Source organism: Pan paniscus, chromosome 18, assembly GCF_029289425.2.
Source record: "Pan paniscus chromosome 18, NHGRI_mPanPan1-v2.0_pri, whole genome shotgun sequence".
Lineage (NCBI taxonomy): Eukaryota > Metazoa > Chordata > Mammalia > Primates > Hominidae > Pan > Pan paniscus.
The window spans coordinates 83,377,797-83,402,315 of NC_073267.2; the positions used below are offsets into that span (position 1 = coordinate 83,377,797).

Genomic DNA, 24,519 nt, shown 5'->3' on the forward strand with positions numbered 1-24,519 from the left:
AACTGGAGTTCACATTCTATCCAGAGGCCCTGGGTTCATCCACAGTCCCAGTCCCATAAAGACGAAAGCAAGGGGCAACTCACAGGCCACTTGTACAGCTCCTTCCTGAAGCACCCATCTCCTCTCCAACGTCCACCAGCCCAGAGCGAGACCTATTTTGTCACCTCTTGCGTGAACAGTGCCTGGCGCATGATAGGTGCTCCATATGATTGGCTGTATTAAATCTTTACCGAACCACTGCCCGGTCCCTCTTTGAACAGCCTTTTTGCCAGAGTGCTCGCTGTCTCACAGGACAGCACATTTGGTTTTAATTACTAGAAAGTCCTAGCTCTAACTATTAGAAAGCTCCTGAGCTGGAACCACACAGACTAATGGACACCTTTTGGACATGACTGTTCTTAAAATTCTTCAAGTCAACTTGAGACCCCATTTGTGGAACAGGTGAGCAAGATACCTGCCATGATTTGATGCAAAGCAAGGAGAGAGAGTGCCTGCGTTACTTTTTAAAGTCTGAGGTCTCTAGACTGCCCTTTTTCCACCTTCAGTGGCTCCACCAGTGTCATCCCTCACGCTTCCTGTCCTCATTTCACAAGCATCTCCAGGCTCCTTAAGACAGTCTTTCATATGCCCAGCTCCCTGGTACATGAAATCTATTCTTCTAACTGGAGATTCCCCAGTTACCACCAGCAGCCCATCCCGCTGCTGTACTGTTCTCTGGGGCCCCAGACAAGGTTGGCTACTTCCGCATCCTCACCTCTGCTAACAGAGTTCCTTTTGCCAGGAAGGCCTGTGTCTTTCCCTTCTGCCTCCTTGAAGATCCGGCTCCATCCCACTTCCAGGAAAACTCCCCTGACCACCCCAGCTGCCTCTCCTCCATCAGTGATCTGGGGCACTCCTGCCACCACATGCCATGTGAGATTTGGGAGGGCAGAGGCCTGGCCTTTGTGTCCATGGGGCTCTGAAAACAGACTAGTCTGTTGTGGAGCCAGGCCTCCCTCAGCTCCTCCAGTCAGGGCAGGGCCTGCCTTGGGAGTCATCCTCCCTGGGTGACCAGCAGCCCCTCCCTCCCACGAAGGCAGCCTCCCTCCAACCTGCTCCTCTCCCTGTCAACATCACTGTCCAGGGAGACACCTGGGGGCACCATCTACCCTACCCTCCTCTCTCCTCTTATATCAGCTATTAGTGCTTTTCCATTTAATTCTAGAAACAGTCCCTGCTGCTCTTTCCCACTGCCTCAGTCACATTTCAGGACCTCCTTACCCCATAGCTACAGTGTTCTCCTAAACATCCCCGGCATCAGTCTCCCATCAAACCCATGCCTGCCCCAGCCCAGCTTCTCCAAGCCACCACCAGAGATGTCCAGTTGGAACATGGGGCTGAGCGTGTCATCCCTTGCTGGAAAACTTTCACCGCCTCATCTTTTCTTTACCTGTCTCTAGCCACTCCTTCCACACGCTGGAGCCCTCATCCTGTCCCAGATGTGCCATGTCAGCTTGCGTGGCCTTGGCCAGGCTGTTCCCTATGCCCGAGGTGCTCTGCCTTCCTTTCTTTACCTGGAAAGTGCCTGTTACTGTTTTTAAGATCTGACTTAGCTGGCACCTCCCTGTAGCCCTCCTGGACGGCCCGAGGAGACTGAGCCCATTGCATTTTCTTGCTTCTGTGATATCACTGGTGCCACTTTGCTACAATTATTTGTTGGCATGTGGATCTTACCCATTACACTGGGGCCTGATTCAGCTATGTGTCCCAGCAACGTCCCTGGAAATAGTTGCTCAGACGCAGAGAATTTCTGAGATGCACGAGTGGAAAGCTGAGTAAGTGTTGAATAAAGACAGTTGATCAACTGATAATGCATTGCACTTTTTTGGTCCCCAGTGACACATTGATTTGCATTCTCTCAGATTCCCAGAAGTGAGATAGCACCACTGTTCCTTATTCCATTGTACACAAAGGGAAACTGAGACCCAGAATAGGGAAGCAACGATGACTCAGCCAGCAACAGAACTGAGACCTGCCCTGAGACGCCTGTCTCCCATTTCCTCTTTCCAAACAGGTCATCTCCCTTCCTCATTGCCGCCCCAGGCCCTGGAGGCCACAGCAGAGGTAGCCTGATTCCCACAGCCCCTCTCTCCTCTCTCTCCAGGCTGGTCCGGGAGTTCGTGGCCCAGAACAATACCGTGCAAATCAAGCATGTGATCCAGACCCTGTCCCAGGAGTTTGCCCTGTCTCAGCACCCCCACAGCCGGAAAGGGGGCCTCATCGGCCTGGCCGCCTGCTCCATCGCACTGGGCAAGGTGGGCCTTTCACCCAAGGGACAGACATACCAGTCCTGGCCTTGACGCTGACCAAGCCATCCCGATGCCTTCCCTGTCAAGACCCAGTAGGGCATTGCAGACCTATGTTTTATTACCACTCTGTCCACACCTGAGACCAGCAAGGCTGGCTTTGCGGCCTTGCAGCCTGGTCCCCTAGGCATGGGCCCTCTCCTGGGAAGCAGGCTTGGGAAGGGTCTTTGAGCCCAGCCCTCACACAAAGGCCTGAGCACCTTCAAGGGAGCTGGGATGTCAGCTGGCACTGCAGGCTGCAGGGCCTGGGCTCCAACCCATTCTGATCTGTCTTCTCCTCCTCCTGCCCCCTTGCAGGACTCAGGGCTCTACCTGAAGGAGCTGATCGAGCCAGTGCTGACCTGCTTCAATGATGCAGACAGCAGGCTGCGCTACTATGCCTGCGAGGCCCTCTACAACATCGTCAAGGTGGCCCGGGGCGCTGTGCTGCCCCACTTCAACGTGCTCTTTGACGGGCTGAGCAAGGTAACCGCCCTCCTCCTCCTCCTCACTGAGCTGCGCTTGGTTCACCCACCTCACTTGACCTTCTGGAACCTTGGACCCCTTTTCCCAGATGCAAGCAGAGCAAACAAGCATGTGGCTGCAAGGGACACTTACTGTCTGTTGAATCTAATCATTTTTAATGGACTTGCATTTATAGCTTTTTTCATTTCTCTTTTAATTCATTTTGATTGCATTTAATATAAGTATCAGTCTGCCACACAGCAGAGGGAAGAAGCTGATAGTCTGTGAAACACTCGCCTCGCTGGTAGAAGGGGATGATGCTGACGCCATCGTCCAGACCATACTTTCCTTTTAGGGAGGGCTGCACTTAGTCTAGCTCATAAGTGCCCTAGAAAAAGCTCATGCTCTCCTCCGTGCCTCTTGCAGCCTGGTGGAGTTCCCCTCCCAGGCACGGAGCAGCCCTGCAATGCTGCTGCCCCTGCAGAATGCCACGGAAGTTTCTAGAGTATCAGCCTCGCAGCTACCCTGTCCCCTCCTCGAGGAGTGGAACGAGGACCCAGCGCTTTAAGATTGGAAACCCCTGGGGAAGGCTGATGGGAAGCAACCCCGTGACCCAGTCGCAACAGGGAACAGGAACCCCAGCGGGTCATGGGAGAAGTCCCTGAACAGAAGGATATTTCCTGAATCTGCTCCTCAGCCAACTCCACTGTACCCACTCCCACTTTCCCAGCCTTTCTCAAATGTGTTCACCGAAAGGGTGATGTTCCTGCTAGATGTTCCGGGCTGCACCAAGGCCTCGGCTGCGGATTTGCAGGAAATCCCTGGTCTTGCATCCAACCGTGACCCTCGCCTCTGTGTCCCTCCCCTGTCTGTGCCTCTTGTAGCTGGCGGCCGACCCAGACCCCAATGTGAAAAGCGGATCTGAGCTCCTAGACCGCCTTTTAAAGGTATTTGTACTTTGTCCCCACTTTTATTTCTACAATCTGTTTCTCCCGTCTGTCTGTAAAGCTTAGAAATTCTGTCATTGGGAATGTTCTTCTTGAATTTAAACTATATTTTAAATGTACATGTACTCCCTGGTGTGCAGTTCTATGACAAGAATATAGAGCTCAATCACCACTATCAAATACAGAACTGTGCCATCACCCAAAATGTCCCCTTTTGTTGCCGCCACCTAGAGCAAAGAAGCTTGCCTGTCACTTTCCACACCACTCTGGCCCTGACAGCAGGGGCCTGGGCATTCCATCCAGACCACAGAGAGTAGGGTCTTGCCATTCAGTTGGTTCTCTCGACTTTGATTCCTGCTTTCAATCTACCCGTTTTTCGTATCCCGTGGACTGGAACAGGATGAATACTCCAGAGACCTCTTATGCCTAGCTCAGGATCGGCCATTTTCCTTGGTGGCCGCCTGAGCGCTGGAGCCAGCCCTGGGCAAGTGATTCAGCGAGGTCAGGCAGCCCTGGTCTCGGGCTCTCGGCAGCTCACTTTCCTCTGATCTACAGGACATTGTGACTGAGAGCAACAAGTTTGACCTGGTGAGCTTCATCCCCTTGTTGCGAGAGAGGATTTACTCCAACAACCAGTATGCCCGGCAGTTCATCATCTCCTGGGTAAGGCCTGGCCGGACACCGTTTCTCCAGCCTCCAGTTTGGAAAATCTGCTCTCTAGCACACCCTTGTCAGGCCCTTTGGCTATAGGAACCCTCCATGTTCTCCCTCGAATAGCCATTAACACCTGATAATTCAAAAACACCTTATTCAGCTTTGCCCCCGAAACCCACCATGTTGGCCCTGAAGGGATCAGGTTCTTGTTGCCCTGGAAGGGAGTCCAGTTCTTTCCTTGTCCCAGAAAACACCCGAGTTTCCTTTAAAGCCAGCAGTGCTACTTCCAGCAATCTCACTTTTTCTAGCCTTTTCTGTCCTTCCCCATCCATCCCCTTCTCCCCTGGGCATCCGAATTTCCTTAGAGTCAAATTGCCATTCCCCTGCACATTAAACAAAAAATGCTGGCTGTCCTTGCCAGCACCTTCCTCCCGCATGGGACACCTGCACTGCAGGGAAATGCTGTCTCAGCAGGGTCCCCTTCCTACAGCCCAGTCCCAGAGGCTTGGTGAGCAGGAAACAGGGTTCTGGAGCTGACTTCCCCTCCTGTTCCCTTCCCCTGGTCAGATCCTGGTTCTGGAGTCGGTGCCAGACATTAACCTGCTGGATTACCTGCCGGAGATCCTGGATGGACTCTTCCAGATCCTGGGCGACAATGGCAAAGAGATTCGCAAAATGTGAGTGGAGTAAGGGGCAGGAAGCTGCTGCCTGCTGCCACCCCCAGCTGTGCCCATGCGCTGCATGCCCACAGAGAGGCCGCGGCAGGAGGGCAGGAAATCACCTCTTCTTCCTGGCTCTTGTGCTTCCCGCTTTGAGGAGCCAAGAGCCCATCAACCCCCAGCATCTGAAAATGATCACCTGACAAGTCCAAAAGCCAAGCCGCCCTCTGGGTGGCTGACCCAGCACGGAAATGGGGCTGGTTTGAGGCTCCTCCAGCCCTGGCTGACCCTCGCTGTTTCCACTTTCCTGTTCTTGTTCATAGGTGTGAGGTTGTTCTTGGAGAATTCTTAAAAGAAATTAAGAAGAACCCCTCCAGTGTGAAGTTTGCTGAGATGGCCAACATCCTGGTGATCCACTGCCAGACCACGGGTGAGTATTGGGGGAGGGCCCACAGCCACGGCTGCCACTGCTACTGCCACTGCCACCTCCGCAGAAGCCCCTTTCACCATCTCAGCTTCAGTGAGGGGGCAGGGGAGATTCCTGGTAGGAATATTAGCCAGTGTGACAGTGGGCCCTGGGAGAGGTGGAGTGCTGGGTCTCACAGAGGGAGGTCTGGGTTCTGTCACCACAGAGACACAGAGGTCCTTTCACCTGGTGTGTGTGGCCTGTGTGGAGTAAGATCTGGAGGTTTCCTTACTGGTGAACTTGGCCTTAGCCCTGAGACTTGAAATGCTTGGAGCTTGGGATTATGTATCTGTTCACTTCTGCTGAGTATCAAACCACCACAAAACGTCATTCCCTAAAACAACAGTCACTTATCATAAGTCTGTGGGTCACCTGAGTGGTTCCACTCACCTGGGCCAGGCTTGGCTAGGCTCAATCAAGTACCTGCTGTTAACTGTAGGGTTGCTGGGGTGGATGGGCCACAGTGGCCTCACTTATGTCTGGCAGTTGTCTGGCTCATGTCATGCCGGGACCATGGGGGCAGCTGGACCACATGTCTCATCGTCCAGCAGGCTAGCCTGGGCATGCTCATATGGCATCAGTGGGATTCCAAGACAGACAGTAGAAGTGAGCAAGGCCTGTTGAGGCCTAGGCTTGATCCAGCCACATCATCACTTCCACCACGTCTCATTGGCCAAGGAAGCAAGGCCAGCCCAGATTCAAGGGGTGGAGAAGTTAATTCCACTCTTGATGAGAGGAGGAGCAGAGTCCCAGTGCAGAGGGGCAGGGATGCGGCTGCCCTTACAGTCTAGCACAGGATTGTTGCTCCGTCCCAGCCTGTGTCTCCACCTTTGGAAGGCAAAGCACACAGGTAGTAGAGCATTGGTGAGGCTGGAAGCCGTCAGGCGCTTGGGTTCCACAGGCCGCCAGCCCCATCCCACGTGTATGGGTGGGAGGGAGCACTCGGGCTGCGCGTGCTGGCCCCTCTGAACCCCCTGATTCCCCTTCCAGATGACCTCATCCAGCTGACAGCCATGTGCTGGATGCGGGAGTTCATCCAGCTGGCGGGCCGCGTCATGCTGCCTTACTCCTCCGGGATCCTGACTGCTGTCTTGCCCTGCCTGGCCTACGATGACCGCAAGAAAAGTATCCTTTGCTTTGGGAGAGAATAATTGAGAGAAGCCCCAAAGGGATTATGAAGTTGAGGGACCCTGCACTGGGGGCTGGGGGCTCTCTTAGGATCCATCACACTTCCATAGTCCCTAGCAGCTCGGGAAAAAGAGATGGAGCCAAACGTGGATTAGGAAAGCCAGGGACCTGGGGCTGATGCTGGCTGTCCCCACACCTTGCCTGGTTACTTGCAGATCTGGAGCAGCTCTCGGGGGCCCCAAAGTTCCAACCCTCTGAGTTCATACTGCCCCACCTTGGGCTGGGGAGATCCTGTTGGTGGGAGGGTTTAGGAAGGGGTCCTAAGAGAAGAAATAGGCGCATTTCACAGGGGCACCAGTATGACAAGGAGAGCAGGGGCTCAGTTCGGACAGCCTGTCTGCCTAACGTAGCCCTGAGACGACTGAGCTCCAGACTAGGAATACGAGGTTCAGAGAAGCCTCCCCCGGCTGGGACCACTCTATATTAACCCATTTTGCGTTGCTATAAAGGAATACCTGAGGCTGGGTAATTTATAAAGAAAAGAGGTTGCTTCAGCTCCCGGTTCTGCAGACTGTACAGGAGGCATGGTGCCAGCATCTGCTTGGCTTCTGGTGAGGCCTCAGGAAGCTTTTAGTCATGGCAGAGGCGAAGAGGAAGCCAGCAGGTCACATGGCAAGAGAGGGAGCAAGAGAGGTGGGAGGCTTTTTGAAAGAACGAGCCCCCTCATGAATAATAATAGAGCAAGAACTCACTCAACTCGCTCAGTACCATGGGGAGGGCACCAAGCCATTCGTGAGGGATCCACCGCAATGACCGAAACCCCTCCCACCAGGCCCCACCTCCAACACTGGGAATCACATTTCAGCAAGAGATTTAGAGAGACAGGCATCCAAACCAGATCACGCTCCTTACATCAGTGGACTCAGGCATCAAAGAAGTGGCCAACGTGTGCAACCAGAGCCTGATGAAGCTGGTCACCCCCGAGGACGACGAGCCGGATGAGCTGAGACCTGGGCAGAGGCAGGCAGAGCCCACCCCTGACGATGCCCTGCCAAAGCAGGAGGGCACAGCCAGTGGTGAGTGGACTCCGTCCCTACCCCTCACCTCCTGTCGGGGGCCCAGGGAGCCAGATGTCATAGGAGTTGCCTTGGGGCCTCACTTAAGCAACCAGGACTACTTTATGTATGTCACTCACATAATTGTAGCAGCAACCCAGCGCAGTGGCAGCAGTGGTTCTCCCCCATTCTGCAGACAGGACACAGAGAAGCTGAGTACCATGGCCACACACTCGCAGCTAGTGAAGACTGGAACCAGATTGGAACCCAGGCAGGCTGTCTCCAGCAGCCATGATCTTAACCCTTCCTGCCTCAAAGACCATGAAGCCTTTCCTTCATCTTTTTCCTGGATTCACGGGAAAGAGTTGTTTTCAGGGCAGGAAGGTTTGGAGCATGGGAGGAGTACCAGGATTCAGGGGGCACTTGATTCTTGGCCGTAGACATCCAGCCACCAAGAAGCCTGGCTGCCTTTACCATGCGGGTCATTCTCAGGGTGGGAGGGTTAAGAAAGCTCTAGCTTTGATTTATTCTGTACTTGAAAATTCTCTTGCCCAAATAAGTGCCTTTAAAAAGTGAAGTTGCTCTGCTCTCCTTTCAGACTCCTCTAACATAATTTTCTTGTTTACCTGTAAGGTAAAGAAAACTGCATTATAAGAAACCACATTTATGGCCGGGCTGGGTAATCCCAGCACTTTGGGAGTCTGAGGCAATCTGCATGAACTCAGGAGTTTGAGACCAGCCTGGGCAACATGGCAAAACCCCATCTCTACCAAAAAAAAAAAAAAAAAATTACAAAAATTAGCCAGGTATGGTGGTGCACGCCTATAGTCCCAGCTCCTCAGGAGGCTGAAGCGGGAGGATCACTTGAGCCCAGGAGGCAGAAGTTGCAGTGAGCTATGATCACACCGCTGTATTCCAACCTAGGCAACAGAGAAAGACCCTATCTCAAAAAAAAAAAAAAGAAAAAAGAAACCACATTTATGCTGACTGGCATCTGGAATTTGACTCCAGATGTAATCTAGAACCCTGATGCTTTCATATTTCTTGGGTCTCTGTCCTCACCAAGAGGTCACTGATCAGCTTTGGGGTGATGTCCTCCTTTGCCGAAGCAGCCAGAGAGTAAACTGAGATATAACCTACTCAGATCTTTTTTTTTTCCAGTTAAATTCCATTTATTACAAATCTAACATTTAGCAAACATCTGTTATACATCAAGTTGTGTTTACCAGACAAAGTCCTTGTGCTCCAGAGGCTTACAGTCTAGTCAAGGAGGCAAGACAGCAAAACAAGACAAATCAACCAGTGGTAAAAGAAATCACAGCATTCAGTAGAATAACCCACAAGGCCATAAAACAAGAGAAACAAGTGAATGACAGTTTCAGCTAATTTGTCAAGAAATTTTTTATAGGGAAGACTAAGCCTACTCAGATCTTTAAGGATAACAGAGTAAGGTCTGGAACCTGCCCACAGGAGCCAAAAGAATTGCTGAGCATTCTCCCATTGCCATTCATGGACTTCTCTTTTGAACAGCTGAGCAGAATGTCAAGCATGCATGCCCCACCTCCTCCCATGGGTTTGGCTGGTAAAATCCAGCAGCTGTCCATGCTGGACCCATCTCAGGTGTCAGGTTACAGCTGTGCCATCACCACTGTGAATCGGAGCAACAAAACAGCTGGAGGCAGAACAGCACTCAGCTGGAGCATTGGTGGTTCAGTGGTAGAATTCTCGCCTGCCACGCGGGAGGCCCGGGTTCGATTCCCGGCCAATGCAGCAGCGGAAAGCTTTTTGGCAGCTCCTGGAAAAAGAAAACTTGGAGAAATAAGTTAACTTGGAGGGATAAGCTAGTGCGGGCCTTCAAAGGGAGGAGCTTTTTTTACTGGGAGAAACTAGAAGACTCGGGGATACATATTTTGTGACCTCTCACTGAAATATGAGTGTTTGATTTTTGTTTTCTAATTCTAATTTTAGAAAATTTGGAAAGTAGAGAAAAATGCAAAGAAACAAGACTATCCCCAAGAGACAATGAATGTTCAAATTTTGATGTATTTTTTCCAGTTTTTAATATATATACGTAGTTAAGATCATAGAACTTACACAGCTTCACCTTCTGCTCTGTTTGTTTGAAGTTCACAGTGCCTCTTAATCCATAGTCAGAAAATAGAGTAACAGTTGCCTGGGTTTGAAGAAAAGGAGAATTGGGACTGACTGCTTACAGATGCCCGGTTTCTTTTTGGGGTTATGGAGATGTTCTAGAATTAAATAGAGGTGATGGGTGCGCAACTTTGTGAATGTACTAAAAACTACCTAGTTGAACACTTGAAAATGGTGAAATTTTTGTTATGTGAAATGTTATATGAATTATATCTCAATTTAAAAAAAAAAAAGTCAGTGCCTATTCCTCTAAATTAGAACCCAACAGCCCCTGCCACCTTTCTGCTTATGTGGCAAGAAGTCAAGCCCGCTAGAAAGGAACCACTCCATCCTGTGGGTCGTGGCCTCAACTAAAAACATCTCTGCCAGCTGGAGCATTGGTGGTTCAGTGGTAGAATTCTCGCCTGCCACGCGGGAGGCCCGGGTTTGATTCCCGGCCAGTGCAGCCTATCTACCTTTTTAGATGGTTTTCCTAAGCATTTTTTCACACAGCTGCTTGCCCAGAAGAGTATTACCCTAACCACGATACATTCATGCCTCTTGGCTCTGGATTTTACTGCCTCGTAAACAGCATTTCAGCAGATGAAAAGCTCACTTTGTACTAGTTCCCAGAGATGGTAAGAGCTAATTTGGCGCCTTTACATCCACTCTTAGCCCTGCTTAGCTTGTAACTAACTAATCACCAGTCTTTTACCAAGGTGCCCAGGAGACAGTCCCTGCCAGCCGCAGGACAGAGATAGCTTCGCTGGTCGGGGACAAGTTCATCACAGCCTCTCCTGCTCACTCTTCCCTCTCTGCTCCCTCTGTTCCCACTCTGGTCCACCTGGCTGGAGACAGGACCTCCTGCCTGGCCTTCTTTGTTTACTTGTGTTGATCCGCCGACAGCACCACGTTCCTCATGGCACACCTCCGGGCAAGAACCTTTGTGTGTGTGCATATTTGCACCCCTGCCCCACCTCCGCATCTTCTCCCTCCTCCTCTAACCACAGGACCTCCAGTCAGGGCAGCCCCTCATCTGTGCCTCTTCACTTGCTCCGACTCCCCCTTGGCCTGCCACTTGGGGCCATCCACAGCACAGTGCCATTTCCCTGGTTCTGAGCTCTTATGGCACTTTGCGTGTCCAGCCTGGTCCCCTCCAGGACGTGTCCTGATTGTCTCAGGAATGGCAGCAGAGCTTCTGGGGTCTGAACAACCTGCCTATGAGTCCTGGCTCTGCTGACTTTATATCTGTTCCCCTCAGACAGCTGCCTGCCCTTTCTGAGCCTCAGATTTCTTATTTGTTAAGTAGGGTAACAATAGTAATACCTAACCTATAGTGTGGTTGTGTGTTTCAGACAAAATTTTTGCATGTAAATCACTTAGCACATGACAAACACTAACGGGTGCTTCAGTGTTGTTTTAATACATGTTTATGGCTGGGCATGGTGACTCATGCCTGTAATTCCAGCACTTTGGGAGGCTAAGGCAGGCGGATCATTTGAGGTCAAGAGTTCGAGACCAGCCCGGCCAACATGGTGAAACCCCGTCTCTACTAAAAATACAAAAATTAGGGGCCAGACGCGGTGGCTCACACCTGTAATCCCAGCACTTTGGGAGGCTGAGGTGGGCGGATCACGAGGTCAGGAGTTTGAGACCAGCCTGGCCAGCATGGTGGAACCCCATCTCTACTAAAAATACAAAAAATTAGCCAGTCATGGTGGTGCATGCCTATAGTCCAAGCTACTTGGGAAGCTGAGGCAGGAGAATTGCTTGAACCTGGAAGGCAGAGGTTGCAGTGAGCCGAGATCACACCACTGCAGCATAGGCAACAGAGCAAGACTCCATCTCAAAAAAAAAAAAAAAAAAAAAAAACCTGGTAGAATTTTTTAAACAAGACCCACAAGCAAAAATTATTAAAAAAAAAAAAAGAAAAAATTGAAACAAACCATATTTAAATTAAAAACTGAAGCTGGTGTGGTGGTGCGTATCTTTAATCCCAGCTACTCAATTTGCTGAGGTACAAGGATCCCTTGAGCCCAGGAATTTAAGTCCAGCCTGGGCAATATAGCGAGACCCCATCTCAAAACAAAATAAAATTGGTGTAACTGAAAAAAGGTTAAAAGTTACAAGGCAAGGCCCAGACTGGGAGAAGATATTTGCAATGTATTTTGTCATTAAAGAGTTAGTATCCAAACACAAGAAAGAGCTCCTTTAAGTCAGAAGAAAGAAATGGAAGAAAAATGTGAAAGTCCATGACAGGGCCATTAATCCTTTATGTAACAAATGGGCCAGGTGCAGTGGCTCATGCCTGTAATCCCAATACTTTGGGAGGCTGAGGCGGGAGGATTGCTTAAAGCCAGGAGTTTGAGACCAGCCTGGGCAACAAAGTGAGAGACCCTGTCTCTACAAAAATAATAATTTTAAAAAATTAGCTGGGTGAGGTGGCACACACCTTTAGTCACAGCTACTTGGGAGACTGAGGCAGGAGGATCTGCTGAGCCCAGGAGCTCGAGGCTGCAGTGAGCCATGATCACGCCACTACAGCCTGGGGGACAGAATGAGACCCCATTTCTAAAAAACAAACAAAAAATGCTACAATAGTTCTTATGATATGGTGGGTGTCATTTTAAACACCTAACAAATGTTAGCTCATTCATTGTCATAGCAAGCTTAGGGTATAGGTACTGTCATTACCCCCATTGTACAGGTGAAGAAAGGCTTTAGAAGGGGTAACTGCTCTTCCAATTTGGAAATACACATAAATTGGTAGAACCTAAAGGACAATACCTGTTAAAATAAGAAGTGCCCAATCCTTCCCCTCAGCAGTCCCACCCTGCATGAAAGCACAGGAGAGATGTAAGAGTGAAAATCAGGAGACAATCTAAATTAATTTGAGACCAATTTCTGATGCCACATTATTTCATCTATAAATGTGGGTATTTCTAAAAGATGCCCTCCAGGGGCATGGAGTCCTGGCTGCTGTTCCAGTCTATCCTGCCCAGCTTTCCCCAGCTTTTCCTCACTTTTCCCCAGGCCCTGGTCCATCAGACAGACACCAGGCTGCCTGGGCCTTGGCACTAGGAGGACGAGCATCTGAGCGGGCCCAGCCCCCTGCCACAGCTGCCCCTGTCCCCTCTGAGCTGCGTCCTGGGTCTACAGGGGGCAGGCAGCAGTACAGACATGGAAATAAAGGCCCCCTTTACTAGGAGAAAAGGTCTATGGCCCGCACCTAGAATAGCACTGCTCTAAGCCATAGGACAGAGTGAAAGATGCAAGTTGCAGAAAATAAGTTTTGTGATCCCATTTATGTTTACAAAATAAGAAGTAGGACAGCACAAGCCAGCGCAAGAGACTTGCCTACCCCGGGGAGCGGTGATGGGCAGGTAGAGAAAAGTAAGATTGAAGATTAAGGAGAGAAAGAGGTTTTGCTTTGTGTTTGAAAATTTTAGAATGAGGATATATTTTACTTGTATAATTTAAAACTTTTAAGAGGCCAAGGCTGGTATCACTTGAACAACAATATAAATAATGATCATTTTGATTTGTAACCCATGGAATAATATCAATATCCAGGAGTCCATAATGACATAAATAATTGAATTGATTAATGGTGGAGAAGGGACAGCTCTTCCTTACAGAAAACTTCAGTCAATACGCTGGGCATGGTGGCTCACGCCTGTAATCCCAGCACTTTCAGAGGCTGAGGTGGGTCAATCACGTGAGGTCAGGAGTTTGACACCAGCCTGGCCAACATGGTGAAACCCTATCTCTACTAGTAATACAAAAAAAAATTAGCCAGGCATGGTGGCGCGCCACTGTAATCTCAGCTACTTGGGAAGCTGAGGCATGAGAATCATTTGAACCCGGGAGGCGGAGGTTGCAGTAAGCCAAGATCATGCCATTGCACTTCATCCTGGGTGACAGAGTCAAACTGTATCAAAAAAAAAAAAAAAAAAAAGGAAGGAAGGGAGGGAGGGGAGAGGGGAGAGGGGGAGAAAGAGAAAAGAAAATTTTAGTCAATAATGGAGGAAAAGGGGAGACAGAAATCACCATCAGGCAAATTCCACAGTAATATTTGTTATAGGCAAGCTCCAGCCCTGAGTGCTGCGGTCAATCACTGGGGACATTTTGAGGGAAAACAGAATATTTTTCCAATCTTAAGTATCTTCCCCCAAGTTATTTATTAATTACAAACAGAAAAACAGTAACCTTACAGGGGAGAAACCCAGCAGACACTGTGCGTCAGGCGATGAGGTTAACGTCACCAGTAATGAGGCTAACAGACAACACGTTCCCCCGATAGGGTGCACTGAGGCGCAGCACTTCCGTGACATTCCTCCAAAGATGCGCAACTCCTTACTCGTGAGAAAACGTGAGACCAACCCAAACGGGGAGACATTCTGCAGAGTGACCAGCGCTTCAAAAGTGTCAAGTTTATGAAAGACACACAGATTGAGGGGCTGCAACAGATTGGAGGAGACAAAGAAGACAGTTTAGCTAAATGCAGTGTGAGATCCTGGAACAAAAGGCCAGGAATGGAAAAACTCGTGATGTTCAAATTAGGGTAATCATTTAGTTAATGGTAGTGTATCGATGTTAACCTTCTGGGTTTGATCATTGAACTATGGAGCCGGGCATGGTGGCTCACGCCTGTAATCCCAGCACTTTGGGAGGCTGAGGTGGGTGGATCACTTGAGCCCAGGAGTTTGTAACCAGCCTGGGTAACACGACAAAACCCCATCTCTACTGAAAATACAAAAAAAAAACACAAAACTATCCGGGCTTAATGGTACGTGCCTATAGTCCCAGCTACCCTGGAAGCTGAGGTAGGCTCAGTCTCTTGAGTGCAGGAGGCAAAGATTGCAGTGAGTCAAGGTTGTGCCACTACACTCCAGCCTGGGCAACAGAGCCAAGACTCTATCTCAAAAAAAAAAAAAAAGATAATTGAACTATGGGTATGTACAATGTTAGCATTAGGGACAGCTGGCTAAAGGGTATAAAAAGAATTCTTTACTCTTTTTGCAACTTTTCTGTACATCTAAAATTATTTCACAACTACAAAAAATTAGTATCAGGAGTCTGGAATTTTTTCCCATAGCACCTCCCACCCCAAGCACTGCAGGACTGCCAGCCCCCTCTTCCCTCCTCAGTGCAGTGAGAGCTGTGGCCAGTGCCTAGACGGGGACTGAAGGCGGAACAGGATCCAGCTTTCCAGATCTAGAACATCTTGGCTCTTTAGGAAACTTGATTAGATGCCAAAAGAAAAAAGTTGGAATTTAAAGGTTATTCCTTAACTGGGAAAAAGAAGTAGTCGATGCCAGGTAGATGCTTTTCTACCCTGGGTTATATGATGGTAAGTTAAATACTAAGACAGGTATTGAGTTGGCCACTTGGAGGAAGACTCGGGCGCAGACACAGTGTAGTCACAGTCCTTTCCCCAAAGTCATTTTTTAAGCCCTTTATTGAGATAGAATTCATGTACCACACAATTCACCCAACATCAAGTGTACAATTCAGTGACTTTGTAGATTCACAGGGTTATGTAACCATCACCACAATCAATTTTAGAATATTTTCCATGCCCTTGAAAGAATCCATTAGCCATTATACCCTATTCCCCCGTCTCCTCCAGTCCTAGGCAACCTCCAGTCCATTTTCCGTCTCCATAGGTTTGCCTGTTCTAAACACTTTCGAGAAAGGGATACAATATGTAGTCTTTTATGACTGGCTTCTTTCACTTAACACAATGTTTTTAAAGTTCATTTTTATGGCGTGCATCAGTACTTCATCCCTTTTTATTGCCAAATAATAGTCCATTGTATGGCTATACCACACCTCATTTATCCATTCATCTGTTGATAGGTATTTGGGTTGCTTCTGCTTTTTGGCTATTGTAGATAATGCTGATGTGAACATGATTGATGTACAAGGTTTCATGTGTCCATAAGTTTTCATTTCTCTTTGGTATATACCTAGGAGTGGAGCTGCTGAGTCATGTGGTGACTATGTTTAGCCTTTGGAGGAATGGCCAGACTGTTTTCCAAAGCAGCTTGCACCATTTTACATTCCCACCAGCAATGTACGAGGGTTCCAGTTTCTCCACATTCTCATCAACACTTGCTATTATCTGTCTTTTATTTTAGCCATCCTGATGGGTGTACAGTAGTATCTTGTGGTTTGGATTTGCATTTTCCTGATAGCTAAGGATGCTGGGTATTATCTGTCATTTTAAACATCCATTCCCCTCAGGCCAGTGATCCCTTCTGAGATTTGCCAGATGTGTTTAGCACTGGTGTCCCCTCCTTGTGAGATCACTGTGACTACAGACTTACAAGCTTGGGGACTATCGAGAATGACTGGGCGTTGGTTGGGTCCTCAGGGCTCCAGAGCCATGGTCCTTTTGAAGAGCCTGAATCAAGGTATGGGGCTCTGGAGAGTTCTGTGTGTGCTTGTCACAGGGGTCTTGTTTATTCAAGAGCGCCAACAGCCTTTCATGACCCCTTGTTCCTCTTCCTCTCCCAGGAGGTCCAGATGGTTCCTGTGACTCCAGCTTCAGTAGCGGCATCAGTGTCTTCACTGCAGCCAGGTAAGTGGCTTGTTTCAGCCAGAAGGTTTGTGGAAAGCGAGCGGCCTAGATCTTTCCTGGATGCGGGAGACTACAGCAATGACCCAAGGCAAATTCTACTCGCGGCTGCGCTTTTGGGACACCCTTGTACACAAAAGAGTTAATTGATGAAGGAATCTGAAGGACACTGAGAAAGCCCACCCCACCCAGGCTTGATGGATAGATAGGGCGGATTAGAAGCCACTGGGGGCCAGACATGGTGGCTTATGCCTCTAATCCCAGCACTTGGGGAGGCCGAGGCAGGCAGATCGCTTGAGCTCAGGAGTTTAAGACCAGTCTGGGCAACATGGCGAGACCCTGTTTTTACTGAAAATACAAAAAATTATCTGGGCCTGGTGGCGTGTGCCTGTAGTCCCAGCTACTTGGGGAGGCTGAGGTGGGAGGATCACTTGAGCCAGAGGTTGAAGTGAGCTGAGATCACACCACTGCACTCTAGCCTGGATAACAGAGTGAGACCATGTCTTTAAAAAAAAAAAAAAAAGGAATGAAAGAAAATGGATTGTTCTTACTTATTTTTAAATATTAAAAAAAAATTAAGCTATTGGAGGTCAGTAAACGCAAGTTATAATAATAAAAGTACAGCTAATACATGGTGACTGCAGTGAGACACAGTTGCCTTGACTCAGCGCTGTCTGTTTGTCCAGGATGATGGGGGGCCAACAAGACCCACAAGGGGAAGTCTGTTCAAGGACAGCCTGAGCATGGGCAGTCATGAATCATGTCCAAGATTAAGGATAAATCACCGGCCCCAGGAGCTGTCGTCTCCTGTGCGCCCAGGTCAGCTGTAATGGCGCAGTCTTCCACATGGGGGCAGTGCAGACCAGGCAGCAAAATAATTCTCTTCCTTAGGGCTCCCTCCATACTCCCTGCAAGGTGAAGGGACTCCCCGCGGAAGGTACGGAAGGTACTGTAACGGTTCTGCCCTGGTCTGAGTCCCCTGGACTTGCCCCATGTCACTTTTTCTTTGGGTGACCTTGGCATCTCTGGGGCTAGAGTGGATGGTGGGTCTCCTACAGGGGTTTCTTTCCCCTGAACTTGACAGTGAACCTGGACCCTGGGAGAGCCAATCACTCATGAAGAGAAAGTGTGCACTCTACCCCAAGAGGCTCTTCCCCCCAGACCCCTAGCTAGGGTTCTTCCCTCGTCGATGTCATTTGTGAACTTATCCTCATCCCTCAGCACCCTGAGCATGTTTTCCAAGCACGCAGGTGCAGCCGATTATGAAATGTACCACTAGGAGCCCCCTACGTTGATGGAGGAGATCAGCGAATGTTGCCATTCTCTCGTTTTCACATAGCTGCCACGTGTTCCAGTGCACCTGCCTGTTCTCACCCCTGTAGGCTCCAAAATAAGAGCTGGCCCCTGAATGTGTCCCTGACCTTCATTCATTTACTCCAGTGGTGAGGCAGAGAAGTAGCCAGGAAGTTTCTGGAAAGAGGAGTGATTGATGTGAGGGGTGAAGTTACCAGAAAGGGAGGGCCATGGTGCCTGAGCCCAGGCAATGAGAAGACTGGCTGGGAATAACAGCTAATGCCAGTCAACATAGCCAGGCTTCCAGGGCCCCAGCGCAGTGCTAAACCTTTACGTCGGATCCTTCAGCTTTGTCTGAGTCCCGTGGGGTCAGTAGTATTACTTTCATGGTAGGGACGAGAAGGGAGGAAGAATGGGGCTGCTCTGTGGACAGTGGATCTAGGAGGGGCCCGGTGGATGCAGACCTGCTAGGGAGCTGTCACCGTTGTCCCCATCAGAGGGGATGGGGGCTCAGGCTGGGGAGGAGCAGCATGTGGAGAAAGTTGGGTGGGTTTGAGCTCTGTGTTGAGAACCACAGGACTCACTGATGGGTGGGATGGGGTAGGCAGGAGAGAGGTGAGGGAAAGACTGCCTTCTAGAAATTTGGTGTGAGCCAGACCCCCGCTATCCTAGTGTCATTTGCACACCAGGGCTGGAAGGAGGAGCAGGTGTGGGTGGGGTGGTCAAGAGCTCGTTCCAGGTGGCTCTGAGCATCCCAGGAGAAGGGGGGAGGCAGACTCAGGTACTGGGTCCTGGAACTCGGGGAACGGTCTGGACAGACATACGAGGACTTGTGTATCCTGCAGAGGGCTTAGCTTTTGCGCTGGAGGCTGTGGAGACAGTGTCACAAGTGGGAATGGCAGGATCTGATCTGGGATTTAAAAGCCTCCCTCTGGCAGCCAAAAGCCTGTTGTAGACTTGTCTCTGTAATCTGGGCTATGGGGATTGAGGGGGAGGTCGGGGAGATCTAGGAGAAGGCAGAGGTAGGCTTAAGCCATGGGCTGCAGAGGGGCACCGCTGTCCGCTGCCTCGCTGGGGAGACTGCGCTACTGTCGGCTGGGATGAGCCTACAGGAGCCCTCAGTTCTTGTGCCAAGGCCAGGAACTGCTAGACTGGACCAGGGTTTTGGTTTATACTTGTCATTCAGGAGCCAATGCCAAATCCTACCTAAAATCCAAACCATCCTACCTAAAAAACCAAACAAGAACAAATGATCTAGTGCTTCCTGACTTTTGGTGACAGAGGTCCCCACATGGCAGCTGCACAGTCAGTGTCACCAGCTGTGCTCAAGAGCTGGGCACCTTCAGAGTTGTAAAACCAGAGCCAACATGCCCGGGCTCCAGCCCACCACCTTCTTCCCACAGCGGGTATTGACACAGTGAGACTGAGCTTGGACACGGATGGGATCGTGCAGAGTTGCCAGGTAGCCAGACCCACCCTGTGATTCTTCAGCTGCGCCGCTTGCCCAAGGCACCACGTGAGGCCACCAGTTTCACTCAGTTCAGGTCTGCCCAGGGTGGTGGCCAGACTGGAGACTCCTCCCACGGCAGAAAGGCATTCCCACCTGGCTGGAAACTGCCATAGTGGTGGCAGTCCTGTGCCTCTGAGTGGCCATTGACCCTTGGAGAGCCTGATGAAAGCTATGGACCCTCTTCCAAAAAAAATGTACATCCACAGCTGGGCACGGTGGCTCACGCTTATAATCCCAGCATTTTGGGAGGCCAAGGCAGGTGGATCACCTGAGGTCAGGAGTTCGAGATCAGCCTGGCCAACATAGTGAAACCCTATCTCTACTAAAAATAAAAATTAAAAAAAAAAAAAAAAGCCAGGCGTGGTGGCACTTACCTGTACTCCTAGCTACTTGGGAGGCTGAAGCAGGAGAATTGCTTGAACCTGGGAGGCGGAGGTTTCAGTGAGCCGAGATCGCGCCACTGCACTCTAGCCTGGGTGACAGAGCGAGACTCTGTCACACACACACCAAAAAAATGCACATCCACATGAAATTCTGAATTCACTTTCAGGGGTTCAAGGATCACCATGGAAGCAATCCTTGCATCCCAGATTTTTTATAAAAGATTTCTCACTTGGACCGAAACACAGGGAGAATTAACTGACTAAACCTGAGAGCAGAAGCTGTCTTCCCCCTCCCTCATCTCCCCTCTTCCTGCGATACTCGGGAAGCCCCTGGTGGCCCCAGGCTTAGCCATGGAAGAATGCCACCTGGAAAAGCAGCAGGTGGTGAGGTGGCTGTAGGTCTGGGTTCCTCCACCCTCCAGAGCATGGGAAATACATGGGAGGTGGAAAATTGGACTCCCCAGGGAGAAGTGGAACGTGAAGGAACCCGGATGGAGGAAGCATGCTTGCCAGCTGAGGAAAGGGTTAAGAGAGAAATGTCTCCACTGGGTGTGTTCTCTCTCGTGACTGCTCTGCCTGGTGGAGCCAACTGCCTGGATTCATGCCCTAACTCCAGCATGCCTGGCTGTGGCCTTGGTCAAGTAGCGTGATTTCCCCCGCCTCAGTTTCCTCATCTTTAAACTCAGTGTAATGATAGTACTGACCTCAAAGGGATATGGGGCTTCAATGAGTTAAAGTATGTAAAGAACAGCCAGGCACAGTGGCTCACGCCTGTAGTCCCAGCACTTTGGGAGGCCAAGGCAGGCTGGTTGCTTGAGCCCAGGAGTTAGAGACCAGTCCAGGGCAACATGGTGAAAACCTGTTTCTACAAAACATACAAAAATGAGCTGGGTGTGGTGGCACATTCCTGTAGTTCCCACTGCTTAGGAGGCTGAGGTGGAAGGATCAGTTGAGCCCCGGAGCTTGAGGGTGCAGTGAGTCATGATTGCACCACTGCACTCCAGCCTGGGTGACAGAGCAAGACCCTGTCTCAATAATAATAATAATAATTTTTAAAAGCTTTTTAAGTATGTAAAGAACATAACATGGTGCCTGGGCCGCAGAAAGCACTTTACACACTTTAGCTACAATTGTTAGTACAAGAACCTTGTTATTATCCCCATCTTACAAATGAGGAAACAGACCCAGAGAGGTTAACTTCTTGCCCAGAGTCACTCAACTAATTAGTAGCCAAGCTGGAATTCAAGCTAGATCTGTCTGACTCCAGAGCCCGTGCATTTAACTTTATTAGTTGCAGTTGGAGAGTTCCACTTTTGCAGTTGGCCTCCCTAACTCATTTGATTTAGGAGTTCTCAAACAGGTGTTGTATGAAGTCCCCACTATGAGGCTCAGGCTGTTGCCAAGGGTCATGATGTCTTCAGTGACACCAGCTCTCCTGGTGTAGCTAGCTGCCCTGTAAATAAGCAGGCAGAAAGTTCTAGAAATCAGTATTTCCCAGCTTGTAGCCTCTGCTGATTGAAAAAATTTATAATTATCTGTATTTTAAAGAGCAAGTTCAATTTCAGAAGCAATTCTATTTTTAGATTTACCTTTCTTCTGATTTGATTAGAGATGTAACCCGAACACCGTAAAAAGTTAGACGTTACAGAAATGAAATGCTGTCTCCCCGAGAGAACAACTGGAACTTATTATTATTTATTGGTAATATCAGAAGCATTATTCAGTAAATCTATATTTTAATAGTCACAGCAGCGCCATGCATTTGGAAACTGTAGTACGCGTATGTGTAAGACATTCATTATAAGATGCTTTATGAGAAAATGCTCCATGAAAATGGAATTTTGCAGACACCTTGAAATAACTCAGAAGCCCCCAGGAGTGACTCGTCTAGACTTTTTGGAACTGATGCAGAAATGTATTTTAAACTGAGTGAGCTCCCTCTGTTCTTGATGGGTAAGGTAAGCCACGACAGCAGGGTGCTACCTCTCAGGCTCCGGCCCAGCAGCTGGGAAACTGAGCACATCATGCAGTGTGCCCTCTAGGAAGAGTGCAGGGTCCCAGAGCCCCAGTTCCCCTGCTGAGCATGCGCAGAGCTCAGCAGCAGCAGCCAACCCTGCCCAGCAGAGCAGCTGGGAGCCGACAGCAGCTGGGATCTTGACCCTCCCTTTCCCAGGCACTAAGATCAGTCTGCCTGGTCCTCTAGGGTCCACCTGCTTCCCATGACCTCCACCTCCAGCCAGGCAAGGGAAGAAAAGCCCAGGGAGAGTGTCTCCAGCCCAGGGAATGACTGCTTGGTACATGTCAGATGGGTCCCGTACTGCCTCTGGACCTGGGCTTGCTCATCCGTACCTTGAAGGATTGTGTTACCTGAACCGTGAGGTTCCTTTCAGTGATGAGGTTCTGGGTTGAGTGCGGCAGGACTGCCTCAGTAGCAGCCTGAAGATGCCCTATACCTTCAGGTTCGCTGTGTTCAGGTGTTTGCTGTGGAGAAAGTTGGAGAATGTTAATACACGAAATGCTGCCAGTTCACATACCAGCTCCGTGATATGCTGCCGTTCTTTGGCCCTGACACAGCACCACTTGCAGGAGAGGCCCCACAGGCTGGCCAGCAGCATCTTAGGGCCACTGTGAGCCACAGAGCTCAGCTTGCCGAGGGGCCATCCAGCCTGACATCTTGGCCCTTTTGGATTCTTAGTGCACCGGTGGGGAGCACCAGGCTTCCCCCGTGTCCTCTGCCTCCCCTTGATTTTCTTTTTTTTTTTTTTTTTCCTTTTGGGACAGGGTCTTGCTCTGTCACCCAGGCTGGAGTACAGTGACACAGTCATAGCTCACCATAGGTGAGCTGACAGCTAGGAGCTGGCAGCAGCTGGGATCTTATAATCCTCCCACTTCAGCCTCCCGAGTGGCTGGGACCATAGGAATGTACCACCACACCCAGCTAATTTTTAAAATTTTTCACAGAGACAGGGTCTTGCTGTGTTGCCCAAGCTGGTCTCAAACTCATGGCCTCAAATCATCCTCCTGCCTCGGCCTCCCAAAGTGCTGGGATTTCAGGTGTGAGCCACTGTCTACCCTTCTGATACAAAATTACACTGAAAAATGTGTGCTAACCTCCTTCCACGGACACCTGGAGCTGCCAGGTATCCCCTGGGTGCAGAGGGGCTGGTCCACACTGGAGCTGCCGTTCTGCTGCCCCTCCCAGGATACAGTGGAGGCGATGCCACCAGGGACTCTCTCTGAGCCTGCTGCCCTGGTCAGAAGGCTGTGCCGTGTGGCGGGTGAGATTATTCTGGAGTCAGACTGATCGGATCCAAAGTGCGGCCCCACCATTCCCTGGCCGTGTAATCTTGGCCAGGTGACTTCCTATCTGTGTGCTTCAGTTCCCTCTTCTCCGAAATGGAAGTGGCATGCTTTAGGCCATAGGGCTTTTTAAGGAGTGACATGAGGCTGTGTAGGAAAGCGCCCAGGAGAGCTTTCACTTTTCACAACCATCATGGCTGCCATTGTTATCAGAGCTGTTATTCCCCCCAGGGGCTCACACACACCACTGATCCTGCCCCATGCCAGTGGAGTAGGGGACCTGGTCACGGCACCGCCCTCCTCCTCACCAGCAGCTCCAGAGCAGTTCCAAGGATCCCAGGGAAACAAGGAAAAACAAGGCCTTCCTCCCAGGGGGTACTGTTTCAGCCAAGCTTGTCACAGTGATTTGCCAGGCACGGGGTCCTCGTGACACCCTGGACCCTGGCAGCCTACATGTCCCTGTGGCTTCTGATGGAAGGGGGCTCACTACAGACTTTGGGGCTCACAGGGTCAGGAAAGACCAGGTTGGGGTGGGGGTGGCTTCTGTTCACCTGCTTTGCATAAGGCCTTGGGCTGTAGGGCGGCATCTCTTCCACCACCAGGACATGAGCTTCTCTAGCCAGGGGATTCTTCCAGCCCAAAAAGTGTGTGGAACAGAATGCAAGGGAAGGAGCTCTGCAGGACGGGAAAAAGAGGGAATGGGAGATAAAACAGTAAATGCTGGCCGTCAGCTAAGGGAGTGGCTAGGAAACTGCCAGAGATGACAAGGAAACACTCAGAAAGTCCTGGCGTGGACTGTTGTGTGGGCCTCTGCGGCAGCCATGTGGCTACTGAGTGCCTGTTGGCTACTCTGAACCGAGGTGCACCGTAACGGTGAAATGCACGCCAGGTCCCAAAGGCTTAGGACACAAAAGAGAATAGATTTTGTTGGGAATGTTTACATTCACTGTTATATTGATTACATGTTGAGATGCTAATATTTTAGATACATTGGGTCAATTAAAACAGCATTGAAATTCATTTCACCTGTTTCTCCTTTTTAATTGAAAACTGGAAGATGTAAAATTATATCTGTGACTTGCGTTGTATTTCTGCGGGACAGTGGACTTGAGAGAAACTGATTAAGAGATTGACGGGGCCAGTGTTTACCGCCCTAGACTCCTCTACCTGCACAGTACTGTCCCCGTCTGTCTCAGGCTAGCAAAGATTTAAGTGTTTCGATATCCTCAGAAGACACCAGGAACTTCCAGCCACGTGACCGCTAGGGATATCACAGTGGCCACCCGCCCAGAGACTCAGTTCCAGGCTCTGTGGCTGTATCACATGCCCGGAGCTCCTGGCCACCAGAGGATAGATGTGCCCACTCTTGCCCCTGAAATGTGCACCATGGGGATCATCAAACCATATTAAATAGCAATTCCTCTTAGCAATTACAGAGCGCAGAATCGTGCCCTTTAGGGATTCACATCAAATGAGCTTCAGAGAGGCTGCAGGCGAGTGAGGAAGGCACAGCCATCAGTTCCTGATGCAAATGAATAATTGAGCAGCCTAGAAATGCCACGAAGAGACGGTTTTATACCGGCAGGGGACTGATCTGCTGGCCCAGGTCCTTAGGAAATGCA

At 50.0% G+C, this 24,519-nt stretch overlaps 1 protein-coding gene and 2 non-coding genes across 3 annotated transcripts in view; all 3 read left to right on the forward strand.

Annotated features, from left to right (window-relative positions):
* Positions 1 to 24,519, forward strand: part of VAC14 (VAC14 component of PIKFYVE complex) — a 113,787-nt gene that overhangs the window by 12,687 nt on the left and 76,581 nt on the right. Inside the window, exons 2-10 of the mRNA XM_003829478.6 lie at positions 2,144 to 2,294; positions 2,643 to 2,810; positions 3,674 to 3,736; positions 4,292 to 4,399; positions 4,958 to 5,067; positions 5,373 to 5,479; positions 6,506 to 6,640; positions 7,570 to 7,719; positions 16,351 to 16,414. Of these exons, the coding sequence (XP_003829526.3) occupies positions 2,144 to 2,294; positions 2,643 to 2,810; positions 3,674 to 3,736; positions 4,292 to 4,399; positions 4,958 to 5,067; positions 5,373 to 5,479; positions 6,506 to 6,640; positions 7,570 to 7,719; positions 16,351 to 16,414 (1,056 nt within the window). The remainder of the gene's footprint in view (positions 1 to 2,143; positions 2,295 to 2,642; positions 2,811 to 3,673; positions 3,737 to 4,291; positions 4,400 to 4,957; positions 5,068 to 5,372; positions 5,480 to 6,505; positions 6,641 to 7,569; positions 7,720 to 16,350; positions 16,415 to 24,519) is intronic.
* TRNAG-GCC (transfer RNA glycine (anticodon GCC)) lies at positions 9,398 to 9,468 on the forward strand. The gene has a single exon. It is a non-coding gene; the product is annotated as a tRNA-Gly (tRNA).
* TRNAG-GCC (transfer RNA glycine (anticodon GCC)) lies at positions 10,224 to 10,294 on the forward strand. The gene has a single exon. It is a non-coding gene; the product is annotated as a tRNA-Gly (tRNA).